The sequence below is a fragment of the Triturus cristatus genome, chromosome 1_2 (assembly GCF_964204655.1).
Source record: "Triturus cristatus chromosome 1_2, aTriCri1.1, whole genome shotgun sequence".
In the NCBI taxonomy this organism is placed as follows: Eukaryota; Metazoa; Chordata; class Amphibia; order Caudata; family Salamandridae; genus Triturus; species Triturus cristatus.
Window position 1 is genome coordinate 100,156,405 of NC_140580.1, and position 23,759 is coordinate 100,180,163.

The 23,759-nt window shown below is 46.4% G+C and overlaps 1 protein-coding gene across 1 annotated transcript in view; it reads right to left on the reverse strand.

The window, feature by feature from the left end:
- Window positions 1–23,759, reverse strand: part of GRK5 (G protein-coupled receptor kinase 5) — a 481,725-nt gene that overhangs the window by 180,777 nt on the left and 277,189 nt on the right. The window contains exon 4 of the mRNA XM_085602911.1: window positions 19,835–19,912. Coding sequence (XP_085459037.1) covers window positions 19,835–19,912 — 78 coding nt within the window. The remainder of the gene's footprint in view (window positions 1–19,834; window positions 19,913–23,759) is intronic.

Consider the following 23,759-nt stretch of genomic DNA (forward strand, 5'->3'; position numbering starts at 1 on the left):
ACCACGCAGGAGCCAGCGTGGGAGTACGAAGGAGATCAGGTGAGGGAGCAACGCCGGGACACCACCGCCTTTCTCCGAGGCACAGCAGAAAATGCCTCGGAGAAACGCCACGTCCTTTTCGGATTTGGGGGCGTGTTTTGCTGTTGTCTCCTCCCTGAGACTTCTCGCAAAAAACACGCCCCCCGATCCGAAAAGGACGGGGCTTCAACGGAGTGACTGGACCTCTTCTCCAGTGGCTGGCCAGCATTTAAGAGGCCAGCCAATGGAGAACAGGAGAGAAGAGGGGCGGGTGCAAGCCCCTCTTCTCAAAGTCATTAAATCTCGGAGCGAGACTGCGCAAGCGCAGCCTTCGCAGCCGAGACCTAAAAAACCTCTCCGCGGCCGCTTCTGCCGTCCCCTTCAACGCGGGCCCGCCAGAGAGCGCGTATGGTCTGCTACAACTTGACCAAGGCCAGACCACAAGCAGCACCAACACCGTGCTGACCGCAATGCGCCCGATTCGGTAAGGTGGAAGAGTTCCTGTCGCGTGCCCACCGCTGTCTCGAGCACCGGGGGCGGGACGCACTTCGCAGAGTCCAGTCACCAGGCCCTCCGAAGCCACCAACTTGCCCGGCACTGGCGCTGACAATGCGCACTCCCAGGACCCACCGCCTTCTGTGGGCCCACGCACTCACGCCGGGTCTGGGGCCTCCCCACTGGCCCCGCGCACCAGTTCCAGTGCTTCTCCCTATGCTGTCCGCCCGCCTGTGGCCCCCCCAAAGGAATGCAGCGCCTCACCGTCCTCAACAGCCGTTAGACTCCGCCCCAGTCACTGGCTCCGGCTGGAGACGCTTCACGTGTGGAGCCAGCCGATGCGCCCCACTTCAGGCAGACCCGGCCTCTCGCTGTTCTTCACCAGCACTAGGGCCCAGGAGACACCACCTTCAGAGGGGGCCGGCCGCTGCCAGCAGCGCGCCTGCCGCCCCGGAGCATGTCTTCAACCGGGCCGCAGCCGCTCCTGCCCCAAGGGCCACAGGACCACCAGGCCCAGCCCCGCACTCGCCCGCCAGGCACCCAGCAGGCACCTCATCCGGCGTGGAGCGTCAAGGACGGAGCTTAGCGGTGGCGGGCGCCATTTTACTGCTCCCGGTCTCGCTGGCAACGCCGCCGATCCGCGGCCCGAAATTGCAGTAGGCAGGCCGCCCGGGGGGGGGGGGAGAGAGCAGAGTCCCACCGCACCGCAGCCTCACAGAGCGGTAAGTGCCGTTAGCAGTGGCCGGGTGTCGGATTATTGCGGGTGGAAAGGTCGGATCTACTACCGCAGCTCGTCTAATGTGCGGCCATCTTCTTAGGCTGCAAGCCATGCCCCCCAATAATTACTGATTTTGAGGATTGTTCCCTTTGTGACTCCTAAATGGCACTACTATCCCCACAAACCTAAATCTGGCACTGATGAATGAACTTTACAAGAGCAGACTGCATTTTAATTGAGCCCAAGTCTGGAAATCTTGAAACTCTAAGTAATGTGGCTCCTAAAGCAGTATATTTAATGGATCTCACAGGATTAACACCACCCAATGATACACATATGAAGAAACCACCCTGGAGTTAACGCAATTCCAGCACGACTGCTTTGGCAAGCTGGAAGGGTCATCACAGTACGACAAGAGGTCCACTCCTTTTAGTTAAAATGGAAGAAGGCCAGAAGGGAGATAGTCACTTACTCCGATGAGTGCCCTGTCCTCCACTCCAGAGTCCTTCACCATGAAAACTTACTCTGGCACTGAATGTTATACAAGACCTACACTGTTGTCTTTGTGTGGCAGCACAGACTAAACTAAAGCTCCCAGTGTGGGAAAGAAGCAGATGGGTTTGTTTAGGGAGCAAATGAAAGCAAGGCTTTTGAGGCAGAAAAGAAAAAGATCCCTTCGGCAACACATATAGTGATAACCTCCCCCAACATCTCAACTCTAGCGCTCCTTCAAGTCTGCCGACATAGTCATCACTCCCCTTCTCCCATCCCATTTTCTTTTATCATTAGCACTGTCACACTCACTTTTACCGCTGACCTGTGCAGTCTCATTAGGCTGCGCAGCTCCCGATCACCCACCCTGGTCTTTAAGTGTGACAGGTCCAAAAACTAACTTTTTAATGGGTCGCTAAGGGGGCCTATTTTCATTTCCTTACATTTTAAGATAAAAGCATAGATTTCTCAATAATGCATGTTAAAAAAAATAAGATCATCCATGCCAGCAAAGCAGCATCTCTTTACCTATTCCCTTCATTTTCAGGCCATACTTCATTTCCTGGAAGTATTTGCATTTATTTAGGGGCGCATCTGTAGGTTTATTTTCATGCAACATATGACTCTTGCAAGTGCACATTGTGAACTGAGTCACCTCAAGGGGTCTAGGTAGATCAGATTGCTGCTGGGTGTTAATAACTGGGCACGGCTGATCCTGCGGCAGAAAGCACTATGAATTTGTCACATTGCCTGCCAGTGTGCCATTAAGGGCTTTAGACTGCATCTATATCTAATCCTTGCCCCCTCTGCAAAGCACACAGAATGGTGGTCACGTGTAAATTGCGCCTGTGCAGCTGGAAGCTGAGTCACAGCGAGTTTCATATGTCCACCTTTCTGGGCATAGTGAGGCTAGGGCTGTGGGCCTGTTTTCTTCTCCACATCTTTCTGAAATCCTCCATCTCAATATCCCACACCATTGCTTTCCTCTTCAGGACCAGCTTTTCACCCTGTCCTTTATATATACCCTTTCAGTAGAGCAAGATATGATAAGGACCAGCCAGTCCCGGCAGCAAATATATTAACCAGGATCCGGATCAGCATCAGTGAAATATGCTGAATTTGTTCCAGTGTAAGTTGCTGACACTAGGACTTACTCAGCAGCACCCACAGCTTGTTAGGTTTCTTCCTTTCAGTGCAGCAACCTGTGACATATAGGGGAGGCTACGGTTCTTATTTTCACTTCCAGCTGGGACCAACATAAAGTTAATTTAAAAGGCTATCCGTCTTCCTTTTGCTGGAATCCCATCCTGGCTGGGAGCTATCTGAAGCCTAAAATCTAGCTGCCAATGCAATGAAGGGAAAAAGCACTTATCTTGTTATCACTTCATAGGTTCCTAACAGAAACTATGATTTGGATGCATGTTTTTGACTTTGTTCGACCCTTGCATCTATGAGATATGCATGTACTGTAAGAACGTCAGATGTATCTCTTTGTATGAGTAATGACACTAGCAATAATTTAAATAGTACTTTTTATTTAAATTACTTTTGTAGCACTAATCGTCCCAGGGTGAGAGTAGGCTGTCATATTACACACACATTTTATAATAAAGCATAGAAGGGTGTAAATCAATGTATAAGGAATGTGACATAAGACAATGAGGGCTACAATGTGTAGGAGTCACATATAATCCATACTGGAATGCGTTACACGCCCAGAGTGCTTGGTCTGGGGAAATACAAAGTCTGAATTTAATACTTAATGCAGTAGTTGGGCTTGTCTATACCAAACAAGATATTACTATCCAAAGGAACTCTTTTTAGTTCTTTAATCAGGGACACTGGGACTGTGTAATTGTGCAGCAGCTGCATTTTTTGTATAATTATGGTTTTGCATTTGCCACTTAATTCATCATCTACAGCATGATCTTCTAATTTTAACAAAAATAAATAGTTTCTAGCTCAGATGATATTTGGGCGTTAAACACGTACTAATGAGATGGAACCTATGGCCAGAAGGCGTTATCAAGTGTAAAAATGTTAAAATAATGAAGTAATAATATCACAATATGTGCTGCATTAGCGTCACATAATTTGCCTTTTCTTGCCACATAATTTAGTCAACCTCTCAACATAATGTGTTCCTCCCCTGTTGCAGAATTCCAGTGGTGCTGACTACAATACAGTTTTAAACAGTGTTCACAATAGGCAGGTACCTTCTCTTATTTAATTTGAAAAAGAGAGCACCTGCAGGAGGTCCGCGCTGGTGCAATACTTTAAATGGGAGAGTACCAGTACTTCCAAGTAGAAAGAACTACCCTGGGATAGTGAATACGGGCGCTTCAGAATTTCGAGTATGGCTTTAATAGAGTTGGCGATTTATTTTTGAATTTAGGGTAGCTTGAATATAAATGTCCTCAAAATACCTTGGAGCAGTACTTCTTCCAAAGTCCTGTGTAATGCCCATTCCACCAAGCCATTCCCAACAAAGCAACCAATTCACAGCCCTCTCTGATGCAAGGTAGTTGCTTACCAGCCCAGTGCACACATACAGGTCTCACCTCCTTGGCCTGCAGCTGCACTGTAGTTTGGAAAACATGCGTCACGAGAAGGCTTATGCTGGCAAGGAACAGACGCATGGACACCATACCTGTTGTGTATTAGTGCAGCCAGCCTCAGCCTTCGCCCACAGCTCCAGATATGTTACCAGTGTTTTGTCACTTCAACCTCCAGTGCCTGAGTGCAGCTCTTAATCGAGTTCATGTCAGGCGAGCCCTCTTGCACTCAGTCGCAGCCGGCATTACTCGCGAGAAGGAGGATGGGTGGGCGGGGGAGGGGATGTCAGGGGGGAGCGGAGTAGCCCAGGGTGAAAGGGGGGTTTAATTTTAATTAAAATTAAAAAATGTACTTCTTTCCTATGGGTTCACCTGCATGATTAACAACATGTTGGTTGTAAGACAATCCTAATTCTTTAATGATTTGTGCAACAAAGTAAACACTGATAAGAATAGGTTGTAAGAAAATCATCACATCCAAGATAAATTGAAGTGCTGGCTATGGAATGGTTGGCATTGTATTTGGTTCACCAATATATCCTATTGTGAACGACTTTTCTGATGCAAATGTACTCCTTTCCAAAATCAATTTAGGATTTATCGCCAATTATTATTTGTCTAGGTGTCTTAGTGTTAGTTACGGGGGAGGAGGGGGAGTAGTAGATTTTGTTTTTTTCTGGGAAAGGTTAATCCGGCAAAGTAAAATATTTAAACGATTAACAGACAAAAACAATACATAGAAATAATTTACTGCCAGTCAATACAGATTAGAAACCATTCCCTTTAACTTTTTTCTATCACCAATTCTTGAATACTTGGGGTGATATACTTACAGTCAACTCAAACATTTTGACAAGAATGAGACACTATCCCTAAAAAACTTTCAATTATTCTTGACTTGCTGTAGATTAAGACTTCTAACAATTGATCCAAGCTTGGGTCTTGCTGATTGGCAGGGACAAGGTTAGTAATGATATTGCTCTGGGAGTATTTTTTATTGAAGTACACAAAGTCCTAATACTGGCCTTCTTTTTATATTTATCAACTTTCTCCACAGCCGAACCTTGAAAGGTATTCTACAAGCATGAGTATATGAAAACTTCAATAAAGAACAATTTAAAAAAACACTTTCTACTGGCTTCTGGCTTCTTCCCTGAAAAAGCTACTTATGTTTTCTGGCACCTACATTTCTAAATCAGCCATGCTATTAACATTCTTGATCTTAATTTACAAACTGTTATCTTTATTTTTAACCGTTCATGGACAAGCACAAAATCCAAAGGATAAAATAAGACACAAGACTAAAACAAAACGAAAACTGGAGAACAAGTTACTTACCTTCGGTAACGATATATCTGTAAGAGTTATAGATTCCTTACCTGAGAATTCTTTACCTAAGAATTACCTTCAGGCAGGGAACTTTTTCGTCAGCAGTACCCCTGTGCGTCGATAGGTGGCATCGGTCGACTCCGCATTCCTTGTTGGCATCGTGGTCGCCGTAATGACGTCGCGGTATCTACTTAGACGCCGCCCCCGCGCGCTGACGTCAGTTCTTTTCACGACATTCCACGCCAGAAGCGCAGAGCCATGCAAGACGCTTACCACTGGTGCACAAAACTTGGGGCCCTGAAAGGGAGTCCTTAACCCTAGAAGTCAGTTCACAGAACGGGGAGGATGGGTGGGGCGGTAAGGAATCGAATACTAATCTATGTCTCTTACAGATATATCGGTACCAAAGGTAAGTAACTTGTTCATCTGAAAGAAACAATTCGCTATAGATTCCTTACCTGAGAATAGATACCATAGTAATACCAACCCCGTAGGTGGGTCTGCGAACTAAGTTCACACCAGAAAGTCCTAGAGAACAGAACAGCCAAAGATTCCATCTCTCCGGACTTGGCTGTCCAGGAAGTAGTGTTTTGTGAACGTGTGCAGTAATGCCCAAATAGCTGCCTGACAGTCTCACTGGAGTCTCACTGGAGGCTCCTTCTTTGCCAAAGAATAGCAAGCTTTGATGCACAAAACGACCCACCTAGAGATGATCCGTTTGTGCATGGCCCGACCTTTTTTGGCACTCACATGGCTAACAAAGAGCTGGTCATCCACCCGGAATTGCTTTGTGCGATCCAAATAAAATGAAAGCGCACGTTTTGGATCCAGACGGTGGAGCCTCCCTTACTATTTAGAAGGGGGCAGAAAGTAGGTGGGCAAAGTGATGGTTTGACCAACGTGGGAAGAAGTAACCACCTTGTGAAGAAAAGAGGGTGGAGTTCGAAGGATACATTTGTCCAGATGAACAGCAAGAAAAGGAGGTTTTGAAGAAAGCTTGGAGCTCACTCACCCCGCGAGCAGAGGTGATGGCGACCAGAAATGCAGTCTTTAAAGTGAGAAGTCTGAGAGGACAGTTATGTAGCGGCTCAAAGGGAGCACACAAGATAAGTAAGACCCAAGTTCAAGTCCCACTGAGGCATTACGAAGGGAACAGGAGGAAACAGATGAGTAATGCCCTTCAGAAAGAGATTTACAACAAGGGACTTGAAAAGAGAAGGCTGCTAGGAAGCCTAAGAAAGGCTGAAATGGCTTAGAGATAGTCCTTTAGAGTGTCCAGAGCAGAGCCCTGCTGGGCCAAAGAGAGGAGGAACAAGAGAACCTCAGAAAGAGGGGCAAAAAAGGGATCCACAGCCTTTGCTGTGCACCATGCCACAAATTTGTTCCATCTGCAGGCGTATACCGTCTTAGTGGAGGGATACCTGGCTGCCAAGGTAACATCACAGACTTCGGGAGGAAGGTCGAAGGCTGTCAACTGTCGCCGCTCAATCTCCACGCAAGGAGGTGAAGACTGAACAGGTTCGGGTGGAAGACCATCCCATGCTGCTGCGACAGAAGAATCTCCCGAAGAGGCAGTCTGATCGGAGGATAGATGGCCACGTGTAACAGCTCGGGATACCAGACACTTTGTGCCCAATCAGGAATCACAAGAAAGAGTTGGGCACGGTCGCGCTTGTGCTTCTTCAGCACTCTGGGCAGAAGTGGTATAGGAGGAAAGACGTATAGAAGACCGCAACTCCATTCGCGATGAAAAGCATTGCTGAGCAAGTTTCACCTTGGAAACTCCAACGCGCAGAATTGCTGACATTGCGCGTTCTCTTCGGTGATGAATAGCTCTAACCAAAGCTCTCCCCACTGCTGAAAGAGACCTTGCACCACCTCCAAGTCAAGACGCCATTTGTGATTCATAATGCACCTGTGGCTGAGTTCTTCCGCCCTGGCGTTCAGAGAACCTGCCAGGTGTTGAACCACCAGGGATATGCCCTGATGTTCCAGCCATGTCCAGAGACGGAGAGCCTCTTGACACGACCCCACCCCTGCCCTGTTTGTTGCAGTACCACATGGCGGTGGTGTTCATGAACCTATGGACTACTCTTCCCTGGACAGTGGGAATAAATACTTTTAGTGCACGACGAATCGCCTGGAGCTCCAGAAGGTTGATGTGGAGCCCTGACTCCGCCGAAGACCAGAGATCTCTGATCTCCGCCTCCGTTGTGTCTGTCACCACTGTGAACTCCGGTTGGGGAAGAGAGGGATCTGCCGTTGACCCAATCCTGGTTCGTTAGCCACCACTGCAATTGTCGTGCAGTGCCCTCTGAGATCTGAACGTAATTGGACAGATTCCCCTGATGCTGTGCTCACTGGAACTTCAGGTCCCACTGCAGAGCCCGCTTATGCCACCTGGCATGATCTACTAGCAGGCTGCAGGAGGCCATAAGTCCCAGCAGCTTCAGGGTCATTCTGACCAAAACCCGGGATAGAGACTGAAAAATCTGAATCATAGCCCGAATATCCCAGGCTCGCTGCTCAGGAGGATAAGCCCGAAACTGCGTTGTGTCCAGAACTGCTCTGATGAAAAGGAGCTTCTGGGAGGGAATCAGGTGTGACTTCGGCACGTTTATAGTGAACCCCAGCGAATGCAAGAGGTCTGCTGTAATCTGGAGGTGGGAGACGACAGCCTGGGGCGAGCCCGCCTTCAACAGCCAGCCGTCGAGATAGAGGAAAAATGGAACCCCTGATCTGCGCAGATGAGCTGCGACCACCGCCATCACTTTCCTGAACACCTGAGGGGCGCTGCTAAGGCCAAAGGGCAACAGGGTAAACTGAAAGTGCCTGTGGCCTACTGTGAACCGCAGGTAACAATCGGTGGGCCGGCAGGACTGGGATGTAAAAGTACGCGTCCTGCAAGTCCAACGCTACCATCCAGTCTCCAGAGTCGAGGGCAGACAGGACCTGACCTAGTGTCAACATTTTGAACTTCTCCTTTCGGATGAAGCAGTTGACGTTCCTGAGATCCAAGATATGACGCAGGCCTTTGTCCTTCTAGGGCACCAGAAAGTAGTGGGAATAGCAACAACGACCTACTTCTGGGGCAGGAACTTGCTTGATGGCTCCCTTGGCCAAGAGAGAAGTAACTTCCTGTTGGAGAAGGGCCAGATGATTCTCAGACATGCGATGGTGCTGAGGTGGCATGGATGGAGGGGCAGTTTAGAAGGATAGGGAGTAGCCCCTTCGGATTATCTGCAAAACCCACCAGTCAGACGTGATGGTGCGCCAGTGGGGGAGGTGATGGCGAATCCTGCCGCCCACTGGCAATTGGTGGCCCTGAAAGGTCGGACTAGGAGGGTTTGGAGGCTGCTGCAGAGGGGGTGCTGGTGGACTGGCCCGCTTTCTGGCCCCCACACCCACAACGGTGGGTCCCAAGTCCCGGCCGCACAGGGGCTGGACAGCTTGCGCCGGCCTGTGGTTCTGGGTGGAACGTGGCAGGGCACCCCTTCCGTAGCCACGAAAGAGGCGAAAAGCAGACTGCGCAGGGCGAGTGGTAGAGAGGCCCAAGGACTTGGCCGTAGCCTGGGAGTCCTTAAAGCGCTCCAGTGTGTTGATCGCTTTGTCGCCGAACAGGCGACGGCCATCAAAAGGCATGTCCAGCAAGGTAGCCTGGACATCCCCTGAAAAAACAGTCAACCTCAGCCAGGCTTAGCGTCGAAGGGCTACCGGCTTTGAAATCGTCCTGCCTAGCGAGTCGGCGGTGTCCAGTCCATATCTGATGGTAAACTTGGCTGCGTCTCTCCCCTCAGCGACTGCATGGGAGAGCACAGCCCCGGCCTCCTACGGGCACTGTGGCAGCACCTGCGCTACCGTATCCCACACTGAGTAGGTGTAATGGCCCAACAGACATGCGATGTTTACCGACCGCAGCCCGAAGCTGGAAGAAGAAAACATCTTTTTCCCAAGATGGTCCAGCTTTTTGGATTACCTATCAGGTGGTGCATTAGGGAATGAGCCTTTGGACGCAGAGGCTTGGACCACCAGGCTCTCAGGGGTGGGGTGTTAGAAAGGAAAGAGTGGTCCCCCGGAGCCGGGCGGTGGCATCTGGCAATCATCCTATCCACAGGAGCCCCTGTGTTGGGCTTGAACCAGGTGCCCAAAAGGATGTCAGTAAGGCCTTCATTGAAAGGCAGCAGGGGCTCCGAAGAGGCCGCTGCCGGTTGAAGCACCATCGTCAGGAGATTCGTCCTGACCGACACCGTAGGTAGCTCGAAGTTGAGGGCCTCCACCGACCTACGCAACACCACTGCATATGAAGCACCCTCCAGCGTAGCCACAGTAGGAGGAGACAGCATGCCAAGGTCTGGGGAGGTATCCAGACCACTGGCTTCCCCCAACTTCTCTCTCCAGTCCGGTTCATCCAACTGGTCAGCTAAATGGTCTGCAGACCCCTCCCAGTCCTCCTCACCCTCCTCTGGTTGCCAATCTGGCCTGTAGGAAACACCAGGTTAGAACAGAGGTACAAAAGTACCGCTCAGCGCTGGATCCAGCGTCAGTCTACGTCAGTCCGCCTCCATGTCCAAGTCAGGGTGGAGGCCGAGTTCAATGCCGCGTCAGGTGCGGACGTGGTGCCGGTGCGATCTGCACCAGGGGAGATGTTATAAGGTCGACCGGCGCCAATCCGGCTACAGGCCTGGATCCAAGGAGACCCTGCAATGCCAGGGCCGGAGCCACCGCGTCAAAGGCCCAGGGCCCCCAGCCGAGTCCGTGGGGGCCGAAGGCACGCCGGCGGAGTTGGGCTGCCCAAAGATGGCATGCATCGCTTCGTAGAAACTACGAAGTTGGCCAGGGGTCGCTCCGGGTCCTGGAAAGGGAGGAAACTCTGAGTTGACCCTTCAGGCTCCGCGGGACGGCACCGTGGGCATCCCTCGTTGCGTCGGCCGGCAGCTGGGGAGAAGTTGAAGAGCGACGATGCTTCTTCGACTTCTTCTTGTGCTTCGACTTACCTGAGGAGTGCAAAGACTTCGATGACGAGTGGTGGTGACTCCGCGACCAGTCCCTCGACCTCCCACATGACCAGGACCTTGAACAACGTGGAGCGGACTGCCGGGCCACGAGAAGCTTTCGGGACCGCTACCACAAAGACTTTGGATTTATGGTCCGGCAGTTGGAGCATGACTTGGGATCATGGTTGCGTCCAGGCACCAGAGGCACACGCGGTGCGAGTCCATAACTGACATCAGCTTGTGGCAGGTGTCACACGCCTTGAAGCCGGGCCGAGGACAACTGGACAACCCTGTGTGCACCAGGAGTCGATAGACTCAAAAACGGTGTGAACAAAAGTCGCAAAAAAATTCTGTCAAAAAGTGACTGGAGGTACTACTCTCTCCGGATCTGCGCTGGCTGGCGCGGAAAAAGAAAGAACTGACGTTAGCGCGCGATGGCGGCGTCTAAGTAGATACCGCAACTTCATTACGGCAACCACGACGCCAACGACGAATGCGGAGTCAACCAACGCCCCTTATCGACACGCAGGGGTACTGTTGACGAAAAAGTTCTCCAGATCCAGTCTGATTCCTGGAGGTAATTCTCAGGTAAGGAATCTATAACTAATTGTCTCTTTCAGATAATGAAGCTATGGTGTCCCGAGTTCCATTTTCTATCCAAAGAGCCAGCCAGCAGCACCCTTTATGCTCTGATGTGCGACTTAAACCTATACATCAGCATTCAAAGATCTGTAGCAGCAGGTGGGCTGGGTGAGGGCAGACAGCCAATCAAGGGGAGTAGGGTGGAGAACCTTATACCAGTTAGCAAATCTATGCAATTACAACTCGGTGTAATTTATTTCCCCCTATTTATATTTTCAGGTTAATAGGTTAACACACAGAAGAAAAGACAAAAAAGAAAAAACAATTAATTTAAGTCCATGACATAATACTGTGTTCATACAAAACTATGTTGAATTTCAATTGTGCCATTTGTGCCACATTTAAGTAGAAGAGACAGAGTGACGCTTTGCCAAGCCACAACCAACGAAGCAGCTGTTAGAGGATTCATATTCGACACGTAATTCTACATCACTTCCAGACTTTCTTGTTGTGGAATCACCCGGCGATGTTGTGCTGGGTCCAGAGAGGGACTGTTGGCCAAAAAAGCGAGAAGGGATCCCATATGTCAAGCTTTTGAGTTTGGAGATTGGAGATTATCATATACCTCACTATTTTCGTTACGGTCATCCGATCTCATTATAAACGCCTATTGCTTTACTTTCAGAGACCGATATTTTCAGAAATTCCGGATTTTCAAAAATGTTAAGGGTCTCTCTCTATTTTCCAGTTGAATCAAGCACTTTGCGCTCAAGAGCACTAAATTCATCCTCACAGTCAAAGAACTACGTGATTGTTTGAGGTGTGATTAAATGGAACTATTAAAGTACATTCGCTTTTGTACAGGTTGTCAACGAATCTCCGGAAGAGTTAAGCAAATATGGACCCTCTTGGACAGACACGAGATAGCCCTGGTCATATAATTCAGCACCACCTGCTCTGTGCCTATGATGGAATTAGAAGGGAGTTTTAATAAATTTCAATGATCTATTTTAATATAATTAATCTTACCTGGAAATTAATTTAGCTCCCACAGTGCCTACTCCGCTGATAGCTGCCTCACCATGTTTCCCCTCCAAAAAGGTTCTTAACCTCCTCAGAGTCAGAATATAAACATGGAAGCAATTGACTGACTCTTTACTGGGACGTTTTACCAGCAATTGTCTGAGCACCTTACGTTTCTGCTTGGCGACAAACAATTTCCCACCTTTAATATGAAACGAGTGTCACTCAACTTTTTCCTCATCTCATAGCAACCTATCAGGAGAAATTTCATGTTTTCTTTGCTGCAGCTCAGATAGCTCTCATCCATCCATATCTGGATAGCCCCAAATGTCCGAGTGAGCCCTCGCCAGATTCCAGCTCCTTGCAAGGCATAGGCTGAAATCCTGAAAGGTGTCAATCACTCCTGCCCTTGGAATATAGAAACTCAAGCATTTAAGGAGCAGCTCAAACTCATCAGCTCAGTCTTGAGGAAAGAAGTGATTTTGTTATTGCTTTGACTTGTTTAGTTGTATCTTTGGAATCTGTCTTCACTTTGTTTACGGAGAACAGTACAGAAATGTACAGACCTATCAGAAATTCACACTGGACTGGCATAAGAATGCTGCCATCAGAGACAATTGCACAGTCCCATAAGGAAGTTCAGTAACTAATTGCAGTTATCTGCTCATTACCAGAAAATTAACACTTTGAATTCCATCATGGGCATCCCGGCCTCTAATGCTAGTGTTCATCACCAGAAGTTCATGAGGGTGCCAATTACAACAACCTAAAACAGTCAATAGGATAATGAATAGTTCACTTGTGGCGCAAAGAAAAAACTTTTGTGTAAAATAGGTACTGCGACATAAAATATATCTCAAAACATTTAATGAAAATAAATATATGCAACAGTTAATCAATTCACGCTGAGTCCACGGGTTATCACACAAGTGAATAAAACGGAATATTTTGTAATGATGGGTTTTATCACAAGGCAATGTGAATTTTATTATTATTGTTGAATGCTTCTAATGTTAAGTGTCAATGTTTCGAACCCTCTAAGTAAATTCCTTGGTCCTCATGAGGACCAAAGGGGGGGGGGGGCGGCTAAGCCAAAGGCTGTGTGTCAGCCAGTAACGCCACTGTTGTGGGGATACTGTCAGCACACTCAAGCAGGTGCAGAATGTCCACTTTTGAAGAGCAGGCGTTAATAGGGAGGCCCGAGAGTGTCTGAGCATAAAGTGAATGACATTCTCCTGGGTGACTCAGGAATGCCTCAGAGTGGCCTCAGGACTCGGTGCAAGCATCTACGAGCAAAAAGATGTAAAGATGACCAGCTCCAGGGTGGGCAGCCATTAGCACCACTGAGGTGCTGGAGGAAATGATTAGCACCCCTTAGGAACTCAAGAGCGTGAGGATCCAACAAGCATGGCTTCTCAGAAGATGAGGGAAAGCTTCATTTTCAGGAAGAGGTAAACCTTCAGCACCTTTAGTTCATCTTCTCCAGGCAGCCTCTTTCCAGCGGTGGGCACTGAGGGTGAATTCGGGCACTCAGAAGCAGGACTCAGGGCAACCTAAAATGCAGCCAACGCATAAACAGCAACCTTCCAGCTAGCCAGAATGAAGCTTCAGCAACTGCTCGTGCAACTGGAAAATGTGCTTTATTATTACACGTACGCAACCTTTTTCTTACAGTTTACCATGTGAATGATGTGAGAGCTCATCATTTGGACGGCTGAGCGAAGACCCTTGTCTGTAGACAGGTTATGCAGGTCCTAATATTGCCAGATGATACCTGAGCTGCACAAATCTATGCCATTGCTTTAACAAGGTAGGTTTTTGGGAAAAGGCTCATATTGGGGGTTTGACATTTGATTTTAATTTACTCATGAATACAGTTCTGTTCAACCCTTCTTCATAGTTTAATTAAAAGCCCGCCTTTCCAGTTCAGTTTGAACATTTCATCATTTGTCGTACACCTGTTGAATATGAACTCACTTGATATGCCAAAGATCCACTCTACTAAAAGAAGCCCTAAAGATTGGGCCTGTGCTAGCGGCAGAAGCAGGAGCATTTGGTGACTTACAGAAGGCCCTGTACATTTTGAAAAACGTAATCCTGACCTTGCCAATGGGGCTCAAGCACTATACTCAAGCTGTCTCCACCAGCTGAGTGTCCTTGGAAAGGTAGAACGGTTTGGACGTCATCAGGTCTAAATACACAAAGGCAAGGACCCAGGGTTCAAGGTGAAGCGTGGGCTCAGGTCCGCTTGTGTCCTCTGACTCAGGAAGCTAACCTTGGCCAATGTCGCTTCTTCAGAATGCATGTTTAGACCGTGACAGGACAAAACGCTGTGCAAGTGGGCATGCGCTCCCTCCTTACTAATTCTCTAATGACGTGTGCTCTGGTTGGGCAGGTGGTGGCAATAGGTGGCAAGGTAAGTCTGACTACGGGAAATAGGTGGAAGTACAAACGATCTGAGAAATTCCGCTATAGGTGGTTGACCGACAGGTACCTTCTCTGTAAGTGACAGGAGGCAGCAGACTAGGTGGGAGGTGGCAGGGCAGTTAAGACACTGCGGGTGAGGTAGAAGGGCAGACAGGACTCGACGGGATGTAGGAGGGTGGCACACACGGCGGCAGAGAGTGCAGCTCGCTGTGAGGGGACACTCCTGCGTACGGTCGCACCGCGCTGCTCTACACACAGCAGTCGTCCTCGAATACTTCCAGTGCAGTTTTCTTGAACGAGTTCCTGCTTGGAAAGGGACAGACACTATTCACTTATTTTGGCTTGGTTCACACGAGAGAGACGCGTTCCTTAGCAGTGCTCCTCCCCCACATTGTTGTAGAGCGTTCCGAAATCCGTCCAGGTTATACAAAAAATAATGAAGTAGCGTGAAAGCTGCGGCTCGAGGCTGACTCCTTACTCAACGTCAATTCATGGCCTCTTCCCAGGAAAAACCGAACAAGCCCGTTTCCGCTTTCCACCAGCAACATGTTCATGTTTAACACAAAGGTCGCAAAACGAAAGGCCACTGCCTGCTTCTGGGCTCATGGCTTAATCTGTTACCAACCATCCATGCTCATGGCCCCTTTCAAGAGGACAGGGAAGGGACCACACGTGCAAGGATTATTACTCATACAAAATGAATAGTGTGCTCGCGTTTAAATGTAATACTGTTAAGGAAGGACGGTCTGTGATGGGCAGGGGCGCCCTCAATGGTCGTTTATGTACCACAGCCGCGATGAATGCCCCTGCCCCTGCCAGTCGGAATTCCAACTGTCGTTAATGTGAGGTTTCGCGGAGGGAAATGTACTCCTAATGGGGGACTTTAACCTGATCTGGGACACCACCCTAGATACTACTTATTTCCAAAGGTCACAGGCGGGTGTTTTTTCTAAAACAGTAAAATCCTCGCTTCATCAAGTAGGGTTACTTAATACGTGGATAACACTCAACCCCAGCACATGGGATTATACCTTCTTTTCACACTCCCATAGGTCCTATTCTAGGATAGACTCAGGGCTTTAAGTGGGATGAAAATACTGGGGGATCTCTCAGAGGGGCGTGGGCAATATAATTAAGGGCGGGGCTTTAAAAATCAATGCTTAGCATAGTGTGCCGCCCGACTTGTATTTTGCTGTTTGTCACTGCATCCAGACACAAGTAACATCATTCCTACAACAAGTCAGGGCTATTGGCTTTCTCAATGGCTGTTAGTTGCATAAGATAAATACGCAGCAACTATGGCTTGTATATAATATTGAAAAAGCTTCCACTTAAAGCCCTGGTGGTGACACCACGACAATGTTGCTGCTCCTGAGTTTTAAAAAGAGAAGGGAAATCCAGCGAGAAAATGACTCGGTTAAGGATTTTCTTTCCCCTACAACGCTCACCTGGCATGACGTCATGCCGTAACTTCCCCACTAGTGAAAAGTGAGCAGTGTGAGCTGGCGCACATGATGTGCCTGCTGTCACTGCAGTCCGGAAAAAACAGACCGCCTGTGCCAGGGCACAAAACAGAGACCGATAGTGAACCGTTCCGAGGCCCTCTTAAAAAAAACTGCCGGTGCTCAGCACTGGTGAGACCCGGCCCACTTAAAGCCCTGGATAGACTATGTTTTTCAGTCAACGGCTACTTCACACTGTTCAGAGGGCAGACATCCATTCTATAATCATCTCGGATCATGCCCCATTGGAGATATCTGTGATTGGCCAAGGCCAGCCCTCAGCAGTCGAAGAGGGGTTTTCTCCAACGCACTCACACAGGTTAGGCTATTTAGCAACAAACTACCAAAAACGATAAACGAACTCTTCCAGTTAAACAATCCCGGCAATACCTCCCACTCTAGCACCTGGGATGCCTTCAAGGCAGTCATACGCGGTAAATGTGTCTCGGTCATCTCCACTCTCCGTCATCAAAAAGCCACGGATAGACAAACCTTGGAGAGGGAACTTCTTCCATCAGAGGCAGCACATAAGGCCAACCCTGCTCTTATCCTACAAAGACAGGTAGCTGCACTGAAAGGGAAGCTTCAGGTGATCTATACTAACAGTGCTGAAACTACACTCGTACGCTTAAAGACACTGGGATATGAATGAGGCAATTAAATTGGCCCCATGCTTGCTAAACAGTTGACAATTAAACAGGAAAATAACTACATCAAACATATTAAAGATGAGGAAGAGCTGCTATACACTACAGACTCCTTAATTTCTGAAACTCAATTTTCATTTTTGGAGAAAGTTACATGGCCTAGGGTATCCAAAGATATTAATGAACATCTAAATGCCTCTATTACAAGGGAAGAAGTATTGGCTGGCATTAACTCTCTTAAACTTCATAAAGCTCCAGGCCCGACTGACTTAACGCCCATTTTTATAAAAATATTCAGTTCGGACATCTCTTCTGATCTTACTGATCTTTTTAATCATATCACCATTTCTCAAAAGGTTACCCCATCGATGAGTAAAGCAATAATTACGATTATCCCTAAACCAGGGAAAGATCCTCAGCTTTGCTCTTCCTATAGGCCAGTAGCGTTGCTTAATCTGGGCGCTAAACTGTACACCAAGATACTGGCTACCAGAGTGGAGGACATACTTCCTGAACTAATACACCTGACTAATCAGGATTTATTACAGGCGGTCCAACACATGATAATTTGAGACATGTCATCCATCTGATAAAGTAAGTAAGAAGCGGATACTCTCAGTCTTGTTGCCATTAGATGCCGAGAAAGCCTTCGACCGTGTAGACTGGTCCTTTCTACTGAATACGCTTCATCGATTCGGTTTTGGGAAAAGATTTATAAATACGGTTAAGGCTATATACCATCGGCCCGATCTAGATTTCTAGTGAACGGCACAACTTCTGAGTTTTTTTACCTGAAAAAGGGGACGAGACAAGGCTGTCTCCCATTCTCTTAGCCCTATGTACAGAACCCCTAGCAGCAAGGATAAGAGAAAATTGTAACATCCAGTCAGTCCTATTTGGTCCCGATGAGCTCAAATAACGTTATTCGTGGACAATATTCTTCTTCCCGTCACCTCTCCGCACACCTCACTGCCCGCCTTACACCAGGAACTCCAAACTTTCGAAAAAGTGGAAATGGAGGACCCGGCAGCCACTTTTCCGTTTCAGTGGGCTAGGAAAGAAATAACTTACTTGGGGATCAAGATTACATCTAAAACTACTAAACTTCCCCCCTATGATACGACAACTCAAAGCAGATTTTAAGAGGTGGGCCCGATTGTATTTTACCTGGATAGGCCGCTTAAATGTAATCAAGATGACAGTTCTTCCCCGCATCCTTTATCTATTCCAGGGGCTGCCAAATGATGTGCCTAGGGAATTCTCCGAAATACGCACACTGTTTACAAACTTTGTTTTGTGCGGTCGACAGGCTAGAATCTCTTACAAAATTCTAACCCAGCCGAAGGAGGCGGGAAGCCAAGCGCTCCCTGATACGTTAACCTACTATAGAGCTGCGCAACTCAGGGTTTTACCAGAGTGGTCCCTTTTAGCCTTGGATAAACATTGGCTCCATATGGGCTGAGTTTGGACGAACTATCTGGGATGTATTATGGAAGCCTAAACCAGATTGTCCTCTAAACACATATTTAAGTATACCAACATCAACTACGCTTAAAGTATGTGACACAGTGGTTAAATTATATGGTTGAACGCCCTGCCCCATATACTCCTATCCATTACAACTCTGCATTTCCTCCTGCACTACCGCCAAGGCCCTTTGACAAGTGGGGGGGAAGAGGGATGTCTAACCATCTCCGACCTCTTTCACTGCAAGGATATTCTCACGTTTGATAATTGTTGCCGTAATTTTACACTTCCTCCCTCCGAAAGAGTCCACTAAATTCAATTAAAACATTGGGTACTACAGCCTCACATGAAATTAGCGGCCACCAGGGACCTTTTACCTATTGAGCGATTTGTTTGGAATGTGGTGACAGCCTGGGGTTGTATTTCATATTTGGCTAATCTTTTACTGAGTACTAAACGTATGACCTCTACCCGCCACGTTATATTTTGGGAAAACACTCTATGCTTCACAGTTGAAGATAAACACTGGTGTGTGCTATACAGAGACATTTGTAAACATAATCGTTCCATGGGGTTAAGAGAAGCACACTATAAACTCCTTCCTGCCAAACCGTCATGCGCACTTAGTAGTGCTCATACACCTCCTCCACCTGTTAACCAGCCCAGCTCCGCCCCAACCTGGCTCCAAACAGAAAAATATAATGAAAATAACGTGCTATCATCATTTCATTTTTCCTTGTTGCACTGCTCTGAGAGCAGTGGGGCGACGTTCCTCCGCCTTAGCGGAGGAGCTGCTGGCATCCACCTTTCCTCCTCCTGGTACATCTGGAACCCACACATTTAGCAATGAGCTCAAAAAGTGTTTTAATTTTACAAAAATGTCTGCCTATTCGGAGGACAAGAAAATGTGAAAATCCAATGTAGTAAAATGATGTTGCTTTTCAAAATTAGTTTAACAAAAGTTAGTTCAGAGATGTTTGTTTTGCACTATTCCCTTAAATGTATGTAGAAACCAGTACCAATGAGTTGACTATTACAACTGTGCATACAAATTCACCCATGCCTTACAGTAACCGTATGAATAGCGAGGGCAGGCTGCTAATCTCTATTTACACCACTAATCTTACACTGAAACAGACTCATTATATGTTTCTCTGTCCTTAATTATATCTTGTCTGCAATAAAATTGAGGAGGATGTATGCTTTTTAAGAGTATCTCTTTTATCCTTGATGAGATTGTTAACAGTATTTAGCTGAACTATATGATGTAGAATGTATTTTTCAAATTTGCTTTTTATGGTCATTGTTCTGAACGAATAAAGGCTATTGAATGATTTAACAACTAACTCATTATTTGCAATGGACAATGAGACTCAAAGCCAGGGAGACTCACCCAAAAAGAGACCGACAGAGACTAGGGAAATGCCCAATCCACAGGCTGTAGGGTTGTGTTTGTGGTGTGCAGGGCAGACGAAGTGATAAAGAGGAGGGAGAGATGCAAAACATGATGCTTTAGCCGAAACATATTCTTTTTCCACTGCGGCGTAGGAAAAGCCCTGAAATAAGTAAATTCAATATCTCTTACCTCTGGGGTTAGGTATCTCATTATGATTTCTTTCCCTTTTTCACCAAGTTTCTCGTCTGGAGTCACTTCATACTCTGCCTACAACAGCATAAAAATAGAATAAATCATAAGGACGCCTACTTCTAAATCATTGTACAGCTCATTGCAACAGACCACACAGTAACCCCAAGGGTTTTACAATACTTAGATGAGGTCAGGATCATGAAACATGCAGTACACCATATCCGTTAAGAAGTCGCAGCTTCTAGATCTCATATACCGCCAACATCTGCTATTATTAGGGTCTGGGGTACACTGAACAGGACTGGGCTTGGTGCCAGCAGCATCCAGTAACTTTAGCTCTAATACCTCAGAATGCCTTTGAATTTTGATGAACAGCTCTCCAGAATGTCAGGCTTGCACTGAAGAGCATAGCTCAAGAATAAAGGCATCATATTGCAGTATTGGTCAAAGCTCTCCATAGTACTAGGTTTGAATTCCCAATCACAGCACCACACCTAGTAGGGTTGTGCCCCGTGGCTTAGGGCGGCACGTTTGAATTCCTTAGCACAGTCCTGTATACAAGCAGAATTTGCTGGCCAATGAGAACCCTTGCACGCTTGATCCGTAACAATGGGGCTGCACTGGGCAATGCATAAAATGTCTGTCTCAAAAAAAGGTGAAGTGCTAAGATACCATTCGTTCTGTCACTCTGGGTAGAATACAATTCACTGTCTGCGGTCCTTGGGAGCCTCCTCATTATGCAGGCACCAACCCAACCTTTATCCAAAGCACAGGAACTGCACAGTTTTCTTATCTCAGCTTGCGTAGTAGGTAGCAGATAATGATACCAGGTGTGCAGGGGCTGCTGAAGAGTAGTGGACACAGGAGCTGATATGGGATATTAGTTAACAAAGCTGGAAAGATATTCAGGGTGGGGGTGCTGCCATCAATGTTACATCACTGAAGTCCTACAGATGGTGAAAAATCCAAGTACGGCAAATGAGCCACGCCCATTCAGCATGAGAGAAATAAAGCGTGTGGTATGCAGCCGGTGGTACATTTTTAGAGCACTCTGTCACAAATAATGATTGCAGCATAGTGTGAAGCACCCTTTGCTTTACAGACTGCTCATTTTCAATCGGAATGGCCACAAAATCTGCACTGACGTGCAGTTTTACTGATATCACTATACAGTGTACAACTAATTCTGGAAGTCGGGTTTCAGAAAACATTTATCATTTGCACACCACCTAGTAAAGTGTCTTTATTTCCATTTCACGTCAGAATTGCAAAAAAATATGCCTCGTTTGTGGTTTCTTCACTGCAGAAGCATTTTTAAAATATTTGTACAGTCAATTTACAGCTACTTAAATGATGTTGTACGTTACAAAAGCACAACATCTTACAACCTTTCTTTTCACACTCCCTCTATGTCTGAAAAATTGTTACAGTCCACTTTATAAAATTCTCTAACTATGCAATCAGAGTAACAAAAGAAAACACCAATGTCAGTGTTAAAAGAATAAGCAGCAGTTCGTCAGAAAACACAGCCTAACATTTGAGCTCTGTCTTTGAACTCACAGAAAATGTGACAAAATAAAAACAAAATTTAAGGGCATCTTTTTTGCTCATGCACCTTCTGAACTCCACCATTTTGACTTTGAGGGTGCTTCCGTATCTCACACCTCTGCTTCTAGTGGGCATGGTAGGAACGTTATGTGATGGAAAAAGCCGGCAAGGAGTCGATTTTTTAGAGCTCCAAGCTGTTTTTAGTATTTTTATGTCATAAGACCATACAAATCTGCACTCCGTATCATGAGAGGGAAACAGCAGCATTACTATGGAAAGATCCGAGGCTTAACTTCTCCAAAGTACGCAACATGATTATTGATCAATCAGGGAGACCGAATAAGGTTCTCAGTTTGATGGTAAGTATTGAAAACAAACTCACATGTCAACAATGGAAGATGCCGAAAGTGATCCAGCAATGGTCTTTGAAATGTGTTAACCTATATCTGCTGTGCCATACGTAACAAAGAGCTGGGCACTAGAAGGTAAATATCTTACCCGGTCCAGATAAAATATGAGTGCACATCTATCAGTGTTGTGTAACATCTTAACCAAGTGAAAAGTAAGGGCACAAAAAGAATACATTTCCATGAGTTGGGCTGTGACAAAATAGGCCTGCTCTCCAGGTGACAGGACAAGTTCTATTTTGTAAGTTTCAAAAATGTGAGCCCTGGTTTCAACCGGAGGATACCAATGCCTTAACTTTCAATAAAATTCATAAGCAGGATCATTTTTTAAGAGCAAAGTTTTATTCATCTAAATTACATGGAGCTTCTGGAGCTCCCAAAAGATATTGGAGAAAAAAGACTAATCACAGGAAGTCATACTCTCATCCAGCAATGGAAAATTACTCAACAGTTCAGTTCTCAAGAAAGACAAACAGATGTGCATTTATTAAACGTGTAGCAACTCCTTCCAGGTACATTGATAACATTTGTTAAACATTTCCACAGCAGATGCAACCATCAGAAGTTCGTGCAAATGCCAGAAAGTGAGCATACCTCACGCCCTAGACTTCCCATGCCATCAGGAGCTGAACCCTGCAAAATACCTTTGATTGTTAGTCGCTGAAAGCCCGAGCGTGCATTAGTGCTGTAGTAATTCATGTGGCACAGACAAGGAGTCAGTTTGGTATTTATGCTTGTGGCATAGGTACCCACAATTGTCTCCTTTTGGCTCTGCTGTCAACCTTTTCACCACTCAATATTGTTTCAATATGGCCTCCTTCTGGAATTTTACTGCCTCTCTTTTTCTATTTTCTGATCGCCTAATCCCCGCTTGTAGCCTTTGGAACCTCTAAAGTTCCTTCCCATATTTGGGCACACTGAACATAACATAAGGTAGGCCGCTGGCATATTAATAGGAGCATAAGTAGAAAATACAGCAAACACCAATCCTAGCACAGGATCTACTTTCCATAACCCCCAAGCTGGTCTGTGATCTCTTCCCCAAATCCTGGTTTACTCATCTCATACTCTCTCTGCGAAACCTTTGCGATAATAAGGATATTATATGTTCCATGCATTGTCAGGGATAAAAGTGCAGCATCCTCCTTAGCTAAAATCAGATTCAATGCCATTATATTAATCAAAATCATGCTGCGCATTGCGATGATTTTTTCAGTAATAGTAGATAAAGGAGCAGTTGTGACATTAGCCAGTCTCTATTAATTGAGGTTGATTCCTTATTCTTACTACATATAATGCTACCCCTACTGGAGGAACAATCGCAGAGAAAAGTCTAGTGTCTTCCCCTGCATCCCTCCTTTGGCAGGTAAAGCAAACGTCCCTCACCTGCTTAGTGTGGTGCATACGTGGAGATAATAAAGCTAGATAGCAGGGGCCGTCCCACCCAGCTGGTAATGAGAAGTAAGACTTTTTTTCCTGGAAACAGGATATACCTCACAATAACTCTTTATCTCAATGTAAATTGTTCTTGCATGTTAAAAGTATGTGGTAGTTACTGTCACCCACTGTTATATTTCCTTTATGTACTATGCAAAGTGTTTCTACCCTTTCATGCCATAAATTCAAAGTTGGATGCATTAGTGATAAAGCACTTTCCTTTGAAATAGGTTCATTATATCCTTTTGTATATGTCAAGAATCCTTTTCGTATGAAGCTAAAAATTACTTTGCCTCTTCAGACAACATGCATTGTACATACTCAGGCACTGAAAACGTAATTTATTTTGGTTTCTCACATTTTACAATTTTTGTTCCGCATGAAATATTTCGGGTACCCCTAAGTAAGTAAAGAAAGGTAAATGACTCATGACAACAAAAAGTAAAGTGGTCTTTGACCTATGTAACTCCTTCAGCTAATGCGGCTGGCACACGAGTGCTCTTTCAAGAGTTTGCCACATTCATAATCGA